Source organism: Phragmites australis, chromosome 11 (assembly GCF_958298935.1).
Source record: "Phragmites australis chromosome 11, lpPhrAust1.1, whole genome shotgun sequence".
Classification (NCBI taxonomy): domain Eukaryota; kingdom Viridiplantae; phylum Streptophyta; class Magnoliopsida; order Poales; family Poaceae; genus Phragmites; species Phragmites australis.
In genome coordinates, this window is record NC_084931.1 from 31,359,046 (window position 1) to 31,376,522 (window position 17,477).

At 43.3% G+C, this 17,477-nt stretch overlaps 2 protein-coding genes across 2 annotated transcripts; one reads left to right on the forward strand and one right to left on the reverse strand.

The window, feature by feature from the left end:
• The first annotated feature begins 1,308 nt into the window (after positions 1-1,308).
• LOC133884751 (SWR1-complex protein 4-like) lies at positions 1,309-10,268 on the forward strand. Its single transcript, XM_062324294.1, has 17 exons — positions 1,309-1,545; positions 1,623-1,718; positions 2,345-2,410; positions 2,508-2,567; positions 2,664-2,720; positions 3,403-3,532; positions 4,067-4,134; positions 4,226-4,318; positions 4,402-4,449; positions 4,790-4,927; positions 7,752-7,862; positions 7,952-8,047; positions 8,299-8,370; positions 8,804-8,858; positions 8,964-8,998; positions 9,547-9,675; positions 9,779-10,268. Exons 1-16 carry the CDS (start codon positions 1,432-1,434, stop codon positions 9,622-9,624), a joined length of 1,317 nt encoding a protein of 438 aa, XP_062180278.1. The 5' UTR covers positions 1,309-1,431; the 3' UTR covers positions 9,625-9,675; positions 9,779-10,268.
• A 4,534-nt stretch (positions 10,269-14,802) lies between these two features.
• On the reverse strand, positions 14,803-16,526 carry LOC133884752 (pathogen-associated molecular patterns-induced protein A70-like). The gene has a single exon (XM_062324295.1). The coding sequence runs from the start codon at positions 16,400-16,402 to the stop codon at positions 14,996-14,998; it is 1,407 nt and encodes a 468-aa protein (XP_062180279.1). The 5' UTR covers positions 16,403-16,526; the 3' UTR covers positions 14,803-14,995.
• Positions 16,527-17,477: the final 951 nt, after the last annotated feature.

Here is a 17,477-nt window from a genome sequence, read left to right on the forward strand (position 1 = left end):
TAGTTGTTTTAGTCTCTAATAATTAATGTCAGTTAGTTGTAAGGATGTTTATGTCATATTTTGGTCTATGTAAAGGAAAGTTAATGTGAGAAGAGAGAAAAAAAATAGCTACTAACGCGTAGTCAGTTTATAGCGTATTCCAAGATATATATAGACTTTTAACACTCTATTACATGTGTACCCATATTAAATTAGGAGGAAACAATATAATCAATTCATAAAAAGGTTATCTATTGTGTTATTTATAGATGACATGTAAAATTTTTATAGCTAGTGGTTGATTATAATATTGGAGCCGATACAGCCTTCCTTATAGCTCTTTAAGAGCGTCTTCAACAATTCAAGTCACCTAGCTACAAGGAAGATCATGTCATTTTTTTTCTATACGGAGAAGATAATAAATGAAGAGACAGAAAAACTAGTTATTAAAGTACTCCCTCTAGCCCGAAATAAGAATCATTTTGGATATCGACACGGTCCTCAAAATATAATTTTAAATATTATTTTTTGTTGTAATATAATGATAAAATATAGCAAAAGAATATTATTATAAAAATATTTTTCGAGATAAATATACACGTGATATTTTCAAATATCCAAATTCAATACATAAAAAGTAATTTATATCTAAAATTTAAAATAGTTAACTGCACGTAACCTAAGATGACACTTATTTTAGATTGGAATGAGTACACTCTAATATATGTATATCCTATTTAAATTTGAAGATGATGCTATACTTGGTTCACTTGAGGGGTAGTTTATTGTGTTATCTGTATGTAATATAGACAAATCTTGTAGCTAGTAGTTGATTGTATTGTTAGAGATGCAGTTTCAATTCTAATGACTAACTCAATTTGGCAAACTGGCATTCATTATTAGAACTTCATACGCATAAGCTAAGCTTCATTGTTTGTAGAACTCCAGATGAATAAAAGTATCTCTAATAATCTATGTCAGCTAGTTAAGAATGTTCATATCATGTTTTTTTACGTAGAAGGGTGTTAATGTGAGGAAAAAGAAAAACTATCTACTAATACGTAGTCGGTTTATAGCACATTACAAAATGCAAACAACCTTTCAATACACTAAGTACATGTGGATCCATAATAACTTTAGAGAAACAATATAGCTAGTTCATTTAGAAGTGTTATGTATTCTGTAATCTATAGATGATATCGATAAAATTTTATAGCTAGTGCCTAGTGGTTAACTATATTACTGGGCACACTCTTAACAAAAGCTTTGTTAAACACTGCTGACGTGTCTGGAATACCAGGTCGGGTTTGTAGTTTGGACCCGTAACTCGACCCGCTAAAAGTTCGCCTTCCCCGTTCCGGCCTCTCGGGCTCCAAACACCCTGGCCTCTCCTCCCATGTCGCAGTGGGGTGGACCAAAACCCTAACCCTAGCTCCTCCTGAGGTCGTATCCATGGACGCGAAGGACATTCTCGGGATCCCGAAGACCCCCTTCTCGTCCTCCCAGGAGAAGAAGTCGCGACCGCCCAAGGAGCCCCAGCGCAAGCCCGATGGCGTCTCGCGCGAGGTATCGCCGTTCTCCCGCTTTTCCGCCTCATGCTCGTTGTTGCGTGTTCCTTCGGTGCTAATGGCTGTGAAATCCAGGTCTATGCGCTCACTGGAGGGGTGGGAATGGCCCCGCTCATGCCGACCGTCGAGGCATCGCACCTGAAGCGGCGGCCTGCTGCCGAGAAGGAGAAGGTGCGCGTGCAACTCGTCTCATGTCTGATGTAAATTGGGTAACATCTGAACTGAACTGAGCGTTTAGCTATTCATAAACTACATGCATTTGGAAAAAATAGCATGAAGAGTGCATTGCCAATGGAATTGATATAAGAAGATTGAAATGCCCACCGGTTCATGTATAATTACATTTGAGTTACCTGCAAATTTTTCTTTTGGTTAGCAAATTAAGCTTTGTCATGTGCACTGTATCACATGTGACTGTTGAGCAAACTGTTTTTGTGCCACCTGAACTAAGTAAATTAACACGTGAATGTGCTTTGTTTGGAACAAGTCTTTGAACTTAACTGAGTATCGTAGTTTGTAATTAGTAAAAACTGTATTTAGAGCTGAGCATCTATGGAGATACCAACCTTCTGTATCCCTTATTCATTTCCGCTGTGTTTAGTAAAGAACCTGAGCATTTAGTTTTATCAAATATTTTTTAAATGTTCCATTTGTTCTCCAGTAGCAAGGAATTTCAACTTGCATTGAACTTCTCATAGAATGCAGAAGATGACTAGTCTTATCTGGTTCTTTGATGCTACTGGAGCTAGGGGACCGTTCTAGGTGATTTGATCAGAACATTTTGACTACTTATGCAGGTAACATGGCAGTGGTTACCTTTCACGTCCTCTGCACGAACTGACAACCTGCAACTCTATCACTGGGTCTGTCTCTCATGCTTTACTGATATGCTGTAAATATTTAAATTTAATATGACTAACTCACTTAGTAACTGTACTTCTCACCAATTTGATTTTTCAGGTTAGAGTTGTTAATGGTGTTCAACCAACAGGTGACTATCAGTTTGCAAAATATAACAAGGTAAGAACTATTATGTTTGGTACATCATTGATCAAGGAGCCTTCCCTTGGAAACTTTGGGGCTTACCTTGTTTCTATTTATCCTTTCTTTTTGCAGAAGGTGGATGTTCTTAAGTACACGGATGAGGAATATGAGAAGTATTTAATTGATCCTGTAGGTACTAGTTACAGGAAATTTTTGAAAATATAGCGTCCGATTTGTTTCTGTTTTATGCTTATTTTTTGTGCCATTTGCGGTTAAAATTCTGGAAAGAACCAATCTGGACTTTTTTGTAAATGTTCATCTCAAACTCACATAGTTTCCCGAGCTATAGTATACTAGCACTGTAGCACTTAATTATACTGCAGTTCTCTCTTTCCCATCTCAACAAATTTACATACTTACATGCTAAATTCTAAATATCTGTCTGATATAAATTTTGGAGCATGCATGGTCAGATATATAAATGTGTCAACTATTTAATACCAAACCTTAAAAAGCAGAAAAGAAGTTTTGCAGTGGTAGGACCTCACTGCTGAAGGCCTTGTTGTGTTTACTGTACCATGAATATCTTTGACTTTGCGCTCTTGTGTACTATTGACCACTATGTTAGAATGTTTAAATTTTTTACAGTCATGTTTTCACCTTACCCATATATGTTATTATGCAGTAATTTGTCTGCCTTACCAGAAGCATTTCTAGAATAGAACGAATGGACCATATGTCTATAATTGGTCAGCAGTCATTTTGAATATTCACAAACCTATTGGTTTTCAGGTTCTTGATTTTTTTCAATATTTCTGTTCACCACTCCTTCCGAAGTTTTAAAAGAAATACTTGATGTGCCTATTTTCAGGCATGGAGCAGGGAAGAAACAGATCAGCTATTTGAATTATGTGAACGGTTTGACCTTCGCTTCATAGTAATAGCAGATAGGTTTCCAGCTGCTCGCAGTGTGGAAGATCTGAAGAGCCGTTACTATTATGGTAATTTAATCTTGATATATTTCGATGCTTAGATAGAAACCGCTTTGTGAAATTCTCTTCCATTGTTAGTTTTCTATGTTTATATATGCATTTATTTGCTCAGAAACAAACATTTGTGATTTAATCTGGGTTATTCTGTCAGTCATTCAATGTACAAGCAATTAGTCATCTGTGTCCTCATACATGAACCTTCTTAGTGAGCAAGATTGGTCACGTCATTTTGTATCATAGATCTTCTAAACCACGCTCTTTTAACTTCTTAATTTTTTAGTTTGTTGAATTGATGAATAAAATCTCTAAGCGTGTTATTGCATTTAGTCTGTTGTGCACTAGTAATTTTCTTTGTACATCTCTTTGTATGTAATACTTAATGTTAACAGAGGTTAGGTGGTATCATGGATTCATTGCTTATTATTTACCTATTTAATCAATTGCTAAAGCTAAGCACGTATGTATGGTCTAGTTATATTTCCACCACTTCAATCTATGTTTTGTACTTTGCCTCTGTAGCCATTGTTGTATTTATATTTGCAGTTACTCGGACTCTTCTAATTGCTAGAGCTCGTTCAGTTGATGAGGTTTCTGGGAATCCTCTTGTGAAGGTAGTACTTAATTCTCTTCCCTACCTAAAAGTAATTACTTAATTGTTATGATAAGTCTTGTCCTGTACATACATATGACCACCGAGTACAGGAATCCTACGATGCTGCTCATGAGACTGAGAGGAAGCGTGCATTATCTGCACTTCTCTCCCAAACAAAACATCAAGAACGAAAGGATGCTGAGGCAAGAAATTAGCTGACTCGTGCTGTTTGCCATTTGCTAGATTCCATGATTGTGTTTCTAACTGCCAAGTGTTTCCTTTTCAGATTTTAGCAGAAGCTAAACGTATTATGGAATCTCGCGCTGCTAACAAAGTGAGTAAGAGTAACCAATACAATTGATTCCATATTTCCTATAACAAAAGTAACTTAAGCAACAGGCTTCTAATGGTAATTTGTATGGTATTTATGGGATGAGTATTTCTTTTTTGTGAAGCAGCGCATGGCAAATCATCTAGATATTTGTTATTGTTCAAGCAAATAGCATTTTTACCATTTGGGCATTCCAGGTGTCTGCCAATGTGCAGGCATGATTGTTCATTAACTCCCCTTGTTATTTTCAATAGTTGTTAATTTCAAGAGATAAATGGACTCTCTTCTTGAGGTTGATGGTATAGATTGTTGGATGTCTAAATGTTTGACACTTTGTCTGTAGAATGCGGACGAAGCCGGAGTGCCTTCAAGCTCTGATAATGCTATGGTTCCTGTTGAAGGTGTACCTCCCTTGAGTGGCACTCACCCATCGTTAGCACATCCATCGGCGAATAGCTCCATACCTAATTCACTGCGAATGGTATCTCTTAAACTATTGCTAGTTAATTATTTCTTGTTAAGTCTTATACTGAGCTATTGATTGGTTGACATTTTTTTATCACAGTAGACAAATTGTTCTTTTTAATCCTGAAGAAGTTACATTCCGCTTTATTGTGTTCCTTTACAGTAATACTCCTAAATCCAGCTTATTATGGTCAATGCATCTGTATCACAACCATTTCCATTATCTCATTAAAAAAAATACCGAGTGGATGGTTTTTCCTACGAATTGTTGTACGTGATCTTTATGGAATAGTGTAAATGCATTACTGCTTCAGTAACTTCTGGAGGAGAATAAATCATGCACATTCCAGATCCAATTTATTTATATTTGCAATGTTGATTCCTGCTCTCTAGATCTAAGATATATTCTGAATTTGTCATGATATCAGGTCACCGAGGTAACATGAATATTTTGTCCCACTAAAATAGTGAAATTTGGATGAATAACACTATAATGCCGCACACATTTTTTTAAAAAAAAGCCATTGGATGCCTCACTGGTATGTAGGGTCGCGGCTCAGATATCAAACTCACAACCAATGGCATTTTTCAAAAACAAAGCGGATGTGGTAAGTCCCATAGATCTGCACCCCACGTGACTCCTGCACTGAGATTCGGTTAGTGAACACCGTCAATAGCGTGACTGCCGACGTCAAACACTGTCTCCGTCGGCTAGGCATGAAAACAGGGCAAAAACTGCCTCTGCCGTTGCCGCTAGTCGGGCCAGAAACCGTAGGGGAAGTCGCTGCTGCCGCCAGTGGTCGCTGGTTGGGCGCGAAACCATAGGTTTCTGCTGCCGCCGCCACTAGATGGGTACCCTACATCCCCGCCGCCACTGCGCGGAACACAAGGAGCATGCTACCGACGCCAGAGTTGGTGGAGGAGGCCAAGGGGGGCGCCGGCGTTGGGAGAGGAGGGGACACCGCCTGCTCTGGACGAAGAGGGAGCAGGGCCGCGCTGTCGACACTGGAGTTGGGGGAGGAGGCCAGAGGGGTGCCAGAGTTGGGAGAGGAGGGGGCACTGGCGGTTCTGGACAAAGAGGGAGCGACGACGCCGAATCTAGGGAACGGTGAGTGGTGGGGAGGGGGAGAGATCAGGGAGGCATGTTTGAGAGAGAGAGAGAGCGATGATAGGGGGAGGAGTTTTTTTTAGGCTATTTAATATTAATATTTTAATAATAGCCCGTCGGGATCTATATTTTCAGAAACTAGTCCCTTTTGTCACGCCACAAGCTTTGGCATGACTTACTACTGTCACGCCAAGGAGCCTGGCGTGACCAGGGGCAGAGCCCAATGGGCTGTGGGGGGTGCAGATGCACCCACACCCAAAATCAGAACCGGTTCTAATCAGTGCTATTCAGCCCTTATGCACCCCCTCAGCTATTACTTGTGCACCCACGTGCCACAGCCCAAGCCAGAACCCAGCGGCCCAACAAGTTGAGGTGAAGTGGTGCACCCCACTTCACCTTGCTCTAGCTTCGCCCCTGGGCGTGACTGCGGTGCCACGTTGGCGGGCGGTCGGCCCCGTGCCACGTGGGCGTGCTGACGTGGCAGCCCTCAGTCGCGTTAGGGCGCATGGCGCAACTCCAGTCGCGCTAGCCACTATGGCGCGACAGAGCGCCATACAGGCGCGGCCGTCTGTCCCCTGTGTCACGCCAAGGGCGCTGGCGCGACTGGAGTCACGCCAACCCCTTTGGCGTGACACAGGCGTATACAGGCCGGGCGCTGGCCCTTCTCTCCCGCACGCAGCCCTTTCTTCCTCAAGCAGCCGCGAGCAGGAGTCTTCTAGCGCCGCCCACTCCATTCTCCATCGATTTGGGCCCAATTCAAAGGGGATTTGAGGAGAAAGAGTCATAGGAAGCCCTTGGCGTGACACAGGGGACAGACGGCCGCGCCTGTATGGCGCTCTGTCGCGCCAGCCACGTCGGCACGCCCATGGGGCACTATGGCGCGACTGAGGGCTGCCACGTCGGCACGCCCACGGGGCCGGTCGCCCGCCAATGTGGCACCGCAGTCACGCCAGGCTTCTTGGCGTGACCAAGTAGTAAGTCACGCCAAAGCCTGTTGCGTGATAAAAGGGGCTAGTTTCTGAAAATGTAGATCCCGACGGGCTATTATTAAAATATTAATATTAAATAGGCTAAAAAAAAATCGGGGGATGATCGGGGAGGCACGTTGCTTTGACTCCAGTTGCCGTTGTGAATGTGGTTTCCGTTTGTGTCGATATCTCAAGGCGTTGGAAGCGGTCCTGATATCCAGGACGCTCGCCTGCATGGATGCTATTGTATTTTTGTTTTTAAAATGCATACTTTGCAGTGGCATCTATTCATGTTTTGCATTAAAAGTACTGCCGTTGTGCGGAAAAGCACAATATATGTATCTTATAATTTGCCATATCTGTATGCCTGTTTTTACCAAGTTCTGTGGCTTATGTAAAGCACAAGAAAAAAAAGCATTTGCATGCTAGAACTGTATTACTGTTCTTTTGTTGAGTAGTGCAGTGCTTAACCATTCCACTTTCATGCGCATGGACTTTAGGGATCTAAGTGTCCATTTGAGCATTACATAAAAATATACCCTATTTTTATTTTTTTTATTTTTTTGAAGATAATAGTGAGTTTCATTCATTGTATGGAAGATGGCTTCTCTTAGTGGTAAACGCATCACAAGTAGACTTAGGATGAATATGTCACCAGTGACCAGTTGTTCTATCTTATTAACTGCAGTGTCTATGAATGGGCCATATCTAACTGCACATAACTTTCCTCTTAGATGCATTGACTCGTATACTTTCTCTTTCAGCTTCGAGTGTATTTGAGAACCCATGCGCTTGACCAAATGGTTCAAGCAGCAAGTGCTTCAGCTGGCCTTAGAATAATCAAAAGGGTTGATCAGACCCTACAAGATCTAGGGGTTCGTTCTGTACTTGATGCATTCCAAACTAAGTTGTGTATTAACATTAATGTATTTGAGCTACCATTATAACCATCGTTTTTCTGTAGGTTAATTTGAAGCCTAAGGTCCCAACGAAAGCAGTTTGTGTTGAACATCTTGAATTGCGGAACGAGATACTCACATTGCTTAACCTACAGAAGCAGGTACGTTTTTTTAAGATTGTGAGCTTCAAGGTTCTTTAGCAATAAGCAATTTACAGCTGCTTTTAATCTAAAATGTGCATTTAGGCTGCAAAAGTGTTGATCCCCAATTACTTATCTGATTTTTTGTAAGCACCTGTTGAATAACAGAACGGAAAAAAAAAATGAAAATTAGCGATGTCTGTCAAATATATGTGTCTGAAGTTCTTTCCCTTCAGCTAACAGTTCTCTCTTTTTGCATTTTATGTCAATAGCTGCAAAATAAAGAGGCAGAAGTTTCAGCTAACAGAGAAAGTTCCTTCACGGAGGCACCAAGCACACCTATGGTATATAAATATATGAATCACCTACTTTTTTTTGCCTCTTTTTGTCTGTGTGGAACTCCAAATAGGTTACCTCTTGCTCTAATCTGTTACAGAATTAGATAGCTGTAACAAATAGCTCGTTGATAGAATGTATAATATGAAGAGCTTAGTGAAATCTTAATGGGATTGTGCAAAACGAGGACAACTTATGTTAACTCACAGTGTTTCAAGATTCAAATATCTTGTTAGCTGAAGTATAAGTATTAAAACCAGAATCAGGACCAAGTTAATTTGATTGACATATCTAGTGGAAAATGATTGCTGAGACAGAAGGTGAATTATGTTTTCCCCCTTTTTATGTAATAATTATGCTTCGTGGACAGTGCCTATCAAGTATCAACGGTTAGTTGCTTTTTAGTTAATACTTAATACCATTATTGTGTGTTATTTGCAGCGTTCTAATAGAGATATTGATAGGCCTTTTGTCCTGGACACAGTTGGGTTTACAGGTATTTTAAAGCAGACTCTGGTTTTACTTTCTTCTTTCCTCTTCAATATTAGGGTTTATACTTCTATATTAAAATCTCGCTTGATCCTGCTTCATGTGACCTCAGGTGAAAGAACGGGCAAGCGGGACCACAAAAGGAAGGTTTGTTGTTCCTTCCCTTTCTTTCTGCTATCATAAATATATGCACGTCTTTGATGCATTCTTGCTGTTTGTTCAATATCAAGTTTAGACTACAGACAATTTAATGGAAGTCCAGTAGTTCGGCTGTTTTGCTTTAGAAGAACATACCCTCATTACATGCAATGCTGGTAAGTCACTTAGGCAGGGTTCAGGGCTGTATTACAAGTGTACAGTCTGTTGGTGCAACAATATATTTTAATTGGTAACACTATTGGTCCATTAAAGCATCATACAGGGCACTTAAGCATGCTAGATCTTCTATTATCAAACTGAAGGGCATGTCCTTGTGCTGGCCATTTTGCGTGAGTTGATATTATGCAGTACAATAGTCTTACAATGTTTGCAACCTTGAGTGCGATTAGGGTTCCTTTGATAATCTGTACTTGGTAACTCCAGATTTCGTTGGGACTTGACTATATGAGTTCGATTAATCTCTTACACCTGTTTTTGTTAAATTAGACAATAAAACCATATTACAACTTCATTTCATCTCAAGTCATCTTTGCCAGACCACCGGAAGATTTATAGATGCGCCTCCGTCACCATCCGAGTCCAAGAGGCCTCGGAAGTTGAAGGGATCTGACTGATAGTGCTGTTCAGATAGTATGGAAGAAAACATTCTGTAGTCAAACAACCTGGTATGTCATATCATACTTAAATTAAACTCAATATTTTCTCGAGTTTGTAATCCCCATTTCAATGCTGAAGATTGAATTTCTCAAATCTTTGTATCTCTTATAGGTAGAGATTGAATTTCGGGCCTTGGATTGAAGTTAGTTGGGGTGGTCGGTCTTGCAAGAATCGGCTTTTGTGGCTAGAAGATGTGCTTGCCCTGTCTCTCTACAGTGCATCTGCCCGGAGTACCTGGAATCATGGCCATGATTTTCAGTTCGGTTTTGGATTTGTAATGTATTTATTATGATGTATGTAGAGATAACAGTGAGATTGAAAACATTCCTGTTCAGCTGATTTCTGAGTTGATCTAGTATTGGAGATGTAGCTTACGTTGCTCTAGTCAGTTAAAGCCTCTCATATGGGACCCATCGGAGGGATGAGAGACAGCCGGTGCCAGCCCAGCTGCCAAGCTCAGTTGGTTGCAAGCCCAGCTGCCAAGCTCTTGGATGGTGTTGACGTGGTGATCTTAAAGCTTACATTCTTTCTAGCTCTGTGCTCGTCTCCTTTATGTTGCGACAAAAGGATGAAGCTTTTTTATGAAATCTGCTTGTTTCTCTGCGGGTGTATACATTATGCTCATATTCAAAGAAATATGAAATCAGTTCAAAGGATACAATTGAACTATCCACTGCTAGACGACTACAACGTGACAATCAGATTGAGGCGCCTAGCAAGATGTCAACAAGCTTTACATGTCTGAATCTCCAATACAAGCCTATAATACTTCAGGTGCAGGCAATCACAATCTGTCCCCTGGAAGAAACTAACTACAAAAATGCGCCAGAAAGCACCAAAGATAAGGGATTGGAGAATATGCATGATTCTATAATGCAGATGTGCAAATTGGTGAACCTAAGAACCCATCTATCATCTTTAGTTCGATCAGGAATAGTAGTTTTTTAAGAAATTGCTCAATTTGAGAAAAATAGTGTTATTGTTTGAACTAAAGAATGTCAGTTGGGTAACCTTAGTTAATTAATTTGCACCCCTACTACAATCTGCACATTGTATAAACTTCATTAATAAATTGTAAGAAAAACAGATCCAAATACATGCTATCGATTGAGCAAATTCACAGGCATGAAGCCCTTACATAATTCAAGCAATTAACCGAATCCTCTCTGAGTAGTATATTATTTAATAGACTGCCAAAACAACCTATATTTCAACATGGTACTTAGATGGAAACCAAATAAAAGAACAAAACTTGGTACATAGCCTGCCAGCAACAATAACTCATGGTGGCAAACTGACAACCAAATATGCCAAACAGTATCAACATGTCTAACGCTGAAAAAAATGTCTAACGCTGAAAATGACGCCTTTTTTATAAGGCGTCACTTAATCAAGAGGGTGGGAAATTGTTAAATACCCCCAAAAATCTTGCTTTCGGAGGACCGGGATAGTATGCTAGACTCTCCTCATATAGCATAACCAGGAACATTAGTTTACAGCTCATTCCATTTAGCTCCTCCTTAGCTTGGTCTCTGGAGTGTGACAAATTCTTCCCTAATGAAGTGCTAGACGTCTGATCAAGTGGCATTTGACCTTCAGGGCACAATGTCTGCTCCTTGCATGTTGAATGTGGCGTTTGATCAAGTGCAAAATAATTTTGAATTGCCTGCTTCAATGGATTATAGAAACCTAGCTTCCTACCCGTACTTAATAGCCAAAGGCACCACAATATTTGTTCCAAGGGAATAGTCAGGCCAAGACTTCAAATAGAGTAATAGTCTTACATCTTGTGTATTCTCTTCTTTGTCTAAGTTGGTTACATATGATGTTTTTGTCCAACCTTCTTCTCGGCCTTTTTCCCCTCCGGGTCCCTTTTTTCAGATCCCTCTACAAGCCTAGCACTCATCCCTTTATATATCAGAGGGAGAGAGGATTTACACGTGAGTCAAGACATAGACCCGAGCCTAGCTAGAGCTTCCCACCTAGGGGCATCATTACTAAGAGAAGACGTATCCTATTTACTCTACGACACTACATAGCCAGTCCATCGCTTCACCGCTTGCGTCATCCCGGTCGCCCGAACTATCCTATCCCGTCCCCACGTGCCGCCCGCGCACCTGCAAAAGACCTCCTGCTACGCCTGTTAGGCTGTCCCGTAGCATTTAATGCTACGAGACGGGACACGACAGCTCTGCGCCGACCACGCCATGGACGACCTGAAAGAGGACCTGGGGAAGGGAAATACTCAAGTAAAAAAATCATTTATTGTGATTAGACTATTTAGACACATACCTGCCTCGCAACTAGAGGAGACTGGTCGCAGGGTTTGCTTCTGCGACTGGGGACTGGTCGCGGTGCTTGGTCGGAGAGCCTGGTTGCGTGATCGCTGGCTAGTCGCGTGGTTACTGACTGGTCGCACGGGATGATCACAGTTCCAGACAAACATGGCATACAATACCTGCTGATATCTTACCGGCGTAGGACCGCTTGCGAGGGGACCCCACTATTCTTAACACCGACAATGTTGTTTACATTCCACAAGATATGTTAGGTTTAGATGCAGTACATGTTTGATTGTGTACCGTACATGCCACCATGTACGTCGCAGCTTCTATTAAAATCACCGTGTTCAACCTTATGTTTTCGTCAACTCTGGGTATCCAAAATATCGTACAAACATCTAATAGCACTAGATGAATCGACAACAAAAAAATAGCAGCGTATGGTCACTTATTCTGTCGTAAACAAAATGGAATTCGGACACATATATGCTCTCACCTGATGAACGGGCGACGATAACATATTCTCGCTAAATTTTAAAACGGACACGCACGCGCGCATACACACATATATATATATATATTATATGTCTAGTCACACTATATTTTACTGTTGCGTCACCTCCTAATTACAACTAAAAAACTGTCAGTTACAATCCACGAGACAACGAGTTACAATCAGAAGTATATAATTTTTTTTTGAGTTACAATTGTATTATGGATGCACGTAACTCGTGTTTCAATTATGTATTTCTGGATGTGCTGTTGTAACTGGTCTACCTAGTGGATTGTAATTGACAGCTTTTAAAGTTGTAACTGGGTAGTGGCGTAACAGTAAACTACAGTGCATCTAAAATGAAACTCGGTAGCTTCTCATGTTGCAATTATATATTTTTGGACGCGCGGTTGTAACCGATCCACCTGACAGATTGTAACTGACAGTTTTCTGAATTGTAACTAGGGGTGACACAATAGTAAATTATAGTAGCCTAGCCGCAGAATAGACTTGTAGTATATATAAATTGTATATATTATGTGACTAGACTCAACTCTAGTTACAATAAAAAATTATCATAGTCACAATCCATTACATTAAAAAATTATCATAGCTATAACCCGTGAGACGGAGAGTTACAACTAGATGTAAATAAAAAAAGTAAGTTGTAATTGTGTTATGGATGAATGTAACTCTTAACAAATTTCTTGGCTAATGATATACAACCTAAGAAATATGATTGTAATCGTAGTATAATCTAAAACGTGACTCGTTAATTTCTTATATTGCAATTATATAGTTCTGAATTCGCGATTATAATTGATCTATTAACCAATCGTAACCATAATTTTTTATTCGTAACTGAAATAACGCAACATTAAACTATAACTCACCTAGGTACAGATTAAACTCGCGTATACTCCCTCTATGCATATATAACCAACGGGTCACCGGTGCAACGAGAGACGTCCGCTACCGCCGCGCTGCGTGCCTCATGCGTCACAAACGCCTGGAAGCAACGGGCCATCCCATCAATGGGGCTTGTGGAAGCACGGGCCGACGTCTCGGACTCGACCTGCTCCTGCCGGAGAGCGACGGCCGGCGACGAACGACGTGACGACGTCGTACGTGGCTACGTTTCGGTGGCTGTCGTCCCAGGCAGCTTATCCCACGTAGAAGTTAAGCCACTGGTGACTGGAGCAGCCGGAATATGCTGCGGATTCAGGAGGTCGGCACTCGGCAAGGAGAGAAGAAAAATGAAACTGACCGGGACAGGCGTGTCATGTCGCGGATGGCGGTTTCAGGGTAGGAATATCTTCTGGGGTCATGGGATGGACGGCCCGTTGGGCGAGTGCTTGAAGACGGTTGGACACTTGTACATGGCGATTGGAGCAGTGAATTTTGTTGCTGAATTCACAGGGGCCGCTGATATAATGGCATGGTACGTCATGAACTTTACATCCTGTTTAGTCGAGTTCTGACTCTGATATCTATATAAAATTTAAAATTTATAAAATAATTTAAATATTTATTTTTATTTTAAAATAAAAGCGAGATATCTCAATCAAAAACTCTTAATTTATTCACAGTTTCAGTTTAAGAATTTTTTAAAGTTAGAGATCTATCAATCAGATTTTTAGTATAAGATGAGTGGAGCAGCAGAAGCTAGATAGTCATTAGAGACGATCCATTGGATTTCACCACTGCTTATTTTGCATTGACAAGTTACATATCTCAGGAAAAGGTGAAAAAGCCACAAAGGCAGAGGTACAGGTAAAGAACTACTAGTTTATTTGGACGTATGTTAGTGTATCTTATTAAGATTACTTATTTTGCATTGAAATTCATATTAGATGATAGGTAAAAAAATTATAAAATAGATAAAAGAATTAACAAATAAATAAATATTAAATAGGTGAAATAGACGGATAAGATTGGCCATGAGTCCACGATGGAGTTGTTTTTACCCAGCCATATGTTGTACAGTACCTTAGTACGACGAACGCCTAGATCCGTAATCTGCTAGCTTTATGGATGTTGAAATGCGTAATTCTGCGCAGGCTATTACAGCGGATTCAGAAAGCTACGTCCATGGCGCAGGACGACTGGACGTAACTTGCAGTCAGAGTGACGCTGGCATTCCGTGATCCCGTCCAGACATCACAACGCGCCCTACTCGAGAGACTGGTACAGAGAATCCAGGCTCAGCTGTACTGTGCCGTCTCCAGTCCACCTTGGAATCACGAGACGTCTGACCTCTAAACATCACTGTTCACTGTTCACTCATCAGTCATCAACGCCTACTAGGCAATGCAATAATACAAAGAAAATCGAATCAAATAATTTGCAGGCGATCGATGGAAGATTAGCAAGACTGAAAAACTAATGGTTCATACAAACAATCAACATTTCAAAAAACACCACCGTATAGCTCACGCCTAATCAAACCCATAGGTGATTTGCTGATTCATGTAGTACTATACTATTATTACAATCCTAACCAGCAGCTGCTCGCTTGCTGCATGCAACGCTTCTTCTTGCAGGCTGAAGCTACTACTTGTAGTTGAGCAGCGAATTGAGCCTCTGCAGCTGCAGCTGCTGCCTGAACTTGCTGATGAAGTCGTCCGCCCGAGCGTCCACGCCCTCGTCCGCCTCCTCCTCCACTGTGATCGGAGCCGCGGCCTGCGAGCTGGACTTGCTCATCCTTGCCTCCTTCTTTCCCTGCTCCCGCGCCGGCTCCGACCGGCTCCTGCCGTAGTGCGCACGATTATTCTCGTCCGCGGCCGGGGTTGACTCAGCAACGGGGAGCTCGGGGCCGAGGTCGCCAGAGCGGAAGCGGTAGAGGCCGAAGGAGCGGAGCCGTTCCAGGACGGACGGCGTGCGCGAGAGCGGTGCGGGCGCCGGAGGTGGAACATATTCTTCTTCGTAGTGGTGCACTTGCTGCTGCCTGAAACTATCAATAAACGCCTCCGCCCTCGCGTCGACGCACTTGTCCGCCTCCTCCTCGACTGGGCTCCGAGAGGCGGGCTTCCTCGCCACCGAGCTCGACTTGGCCATTGTTGCCTCTGCTCCCTGCTTCTTCTCCTTCTTCCCCTGCTCCCACCCCGGCTCAGATCGGCTCCTGTCACAGTGCGCGTGCGCTTGCTTCTTCTCGTCCGCCGGGATGGCAAAGACATCTCTTGCTGGGGCTGATGCGGCGGCGGGGTGCTCGGGAGCGAGAAAGCCGTAGAGGCCCAGGGACCGGAGGCGGTCCAGCATAGACGACGTGCGCGCGAGCGGCGCGGGCGCCGCAGGACGAACGTACTTTTCTTGGTAGTATTCCTCCGGTCCCCGCCTGAAATTGTCGATGAAGTCTTCCGTCCTCGCGTCCACGGCCTCGTCCTCCGCGACCTCCTCGATCACCCTTGCCGGGGCTCGTGCGACCGGCGCCTTCCTAACCTCCGAGCCCGACTTCTTCATCCTCGTCGCCGGCCTCTTCGCCTCCCGCGCGGGCGCCGGCTCCGACTGGCTCGTGGTGCAGTGAGCCTGCTTCGTCGTCTCTTCTTCCACCGGAGAGAACACATCTTGCGCGTGGTTCTCCCCCGCGGCGCCGGCGCCGTACTCGGGCGGGAAGTCACCGGGACGGAAGCGGTAGAGGCCGAAGGACCGGAGCCGGTCCAGGACAGAGGACGTGCGGGCGAGCGGCGCTGGCGCAGGCTCAGGCGGCGTCGCGTACTGCGGCTGCTGCTGGTAGTAGTGGTACTCCTGCTGATGCGGGTGCAGCGGTTCTTGGAGGTGATGATTGTGGCCGGCGTCGTGCTGGTGGTCCCGGCGGAGGCGCTTGTGGGTGGCGCGGGAGGTGAGCGCGATGGTGCCGATGACGAGGTTGACGACGAGGAAGAGCATCGCCGGGGTGAAGAAGCTCCGGACCGACGACCACGCGCCGAACGCGCCGGACGGCATCGCGTCGGCGCTGTCCATCTGATCGTGCTGTGGGGGCAAGGCGCGCGTGGGGAACGAGCGATGCGAACGGCTTGGGGGCGTGGGAGAGGGTGGGGGTTGGGACTATGGGAGGCGGAGGTGGTGGTGGGGATTGGCGCTTGGTGCGAACTGTTAAATGGTGGCCGGGGCCAGGGGGAACACGTGGCGCGGCGGGGATGGGATGGTGCTGACTTGGTGGGTGGAAAACGTGGGAACCCAAGTGCCGCCCCTCGTGCCGCGCGAGCCGACCCGCCGGGGATGCAGCAGGCGCATGCATGGCACCTTCCCTCCAGAGTCGGAAAGGCTTGTTAGAGCTCGAAGTAAACTGAGATTATCTTAACCTACAAGGCTGGTAGATGAAATTCTATCAAATAGGATAAAAACTTAGTGATGCAGCAGACGCCTCTTCGTACAGCGTGATAGCGCGTCTTCATCCAGATGACCGATAATTTCCCAACAATGCCTTTCATGCGTAGAAACTTATCGTGTTCATGGAACATGAACCTATTTGGAAGAGGGGGATCGCTGAATGTCTTTGTTTGATCAGTTGGATGTAATTTTCTCACAGTAATACTAGTATCAGCAAAGGAAAATGCAACTAACTATGTTACGAGTATACTATTAATATGGAGTCTTGGTCCACAATCCACAGTGCTCCCTGCTCTCTTGGCAGTTGACCTGTCTGGGATCCGACAAAACACAAACTAATGCGCAGACGATGGATCAGATGCCATCTAAAAACAAGGACGTCCCATGGATGGACCAGCCGTCCAGCCTTGCACACACATTTGGCATGGGTCAAGCGTGGGAAAGGCAACTCTACTTGTGAGCCTATCTTTCTATTACTAATTTCAACGTATATGAACGATCTTAATAATTCATGAGCACGTAAGAATTAATAGTACTTTCATCTAATATTTATTTCTCTGTTGATATTTTATCAGTCTCTCTATCATCAATCTTAACGTAAATAATAAGTCTCGATAGTTCTGTGTAAGGACTGGTAAAATTTTCCCTTTCCGTCAAGCGTACTTGATTACAAGCTGCGTGAAGTAATCGCACACACCCGACACGT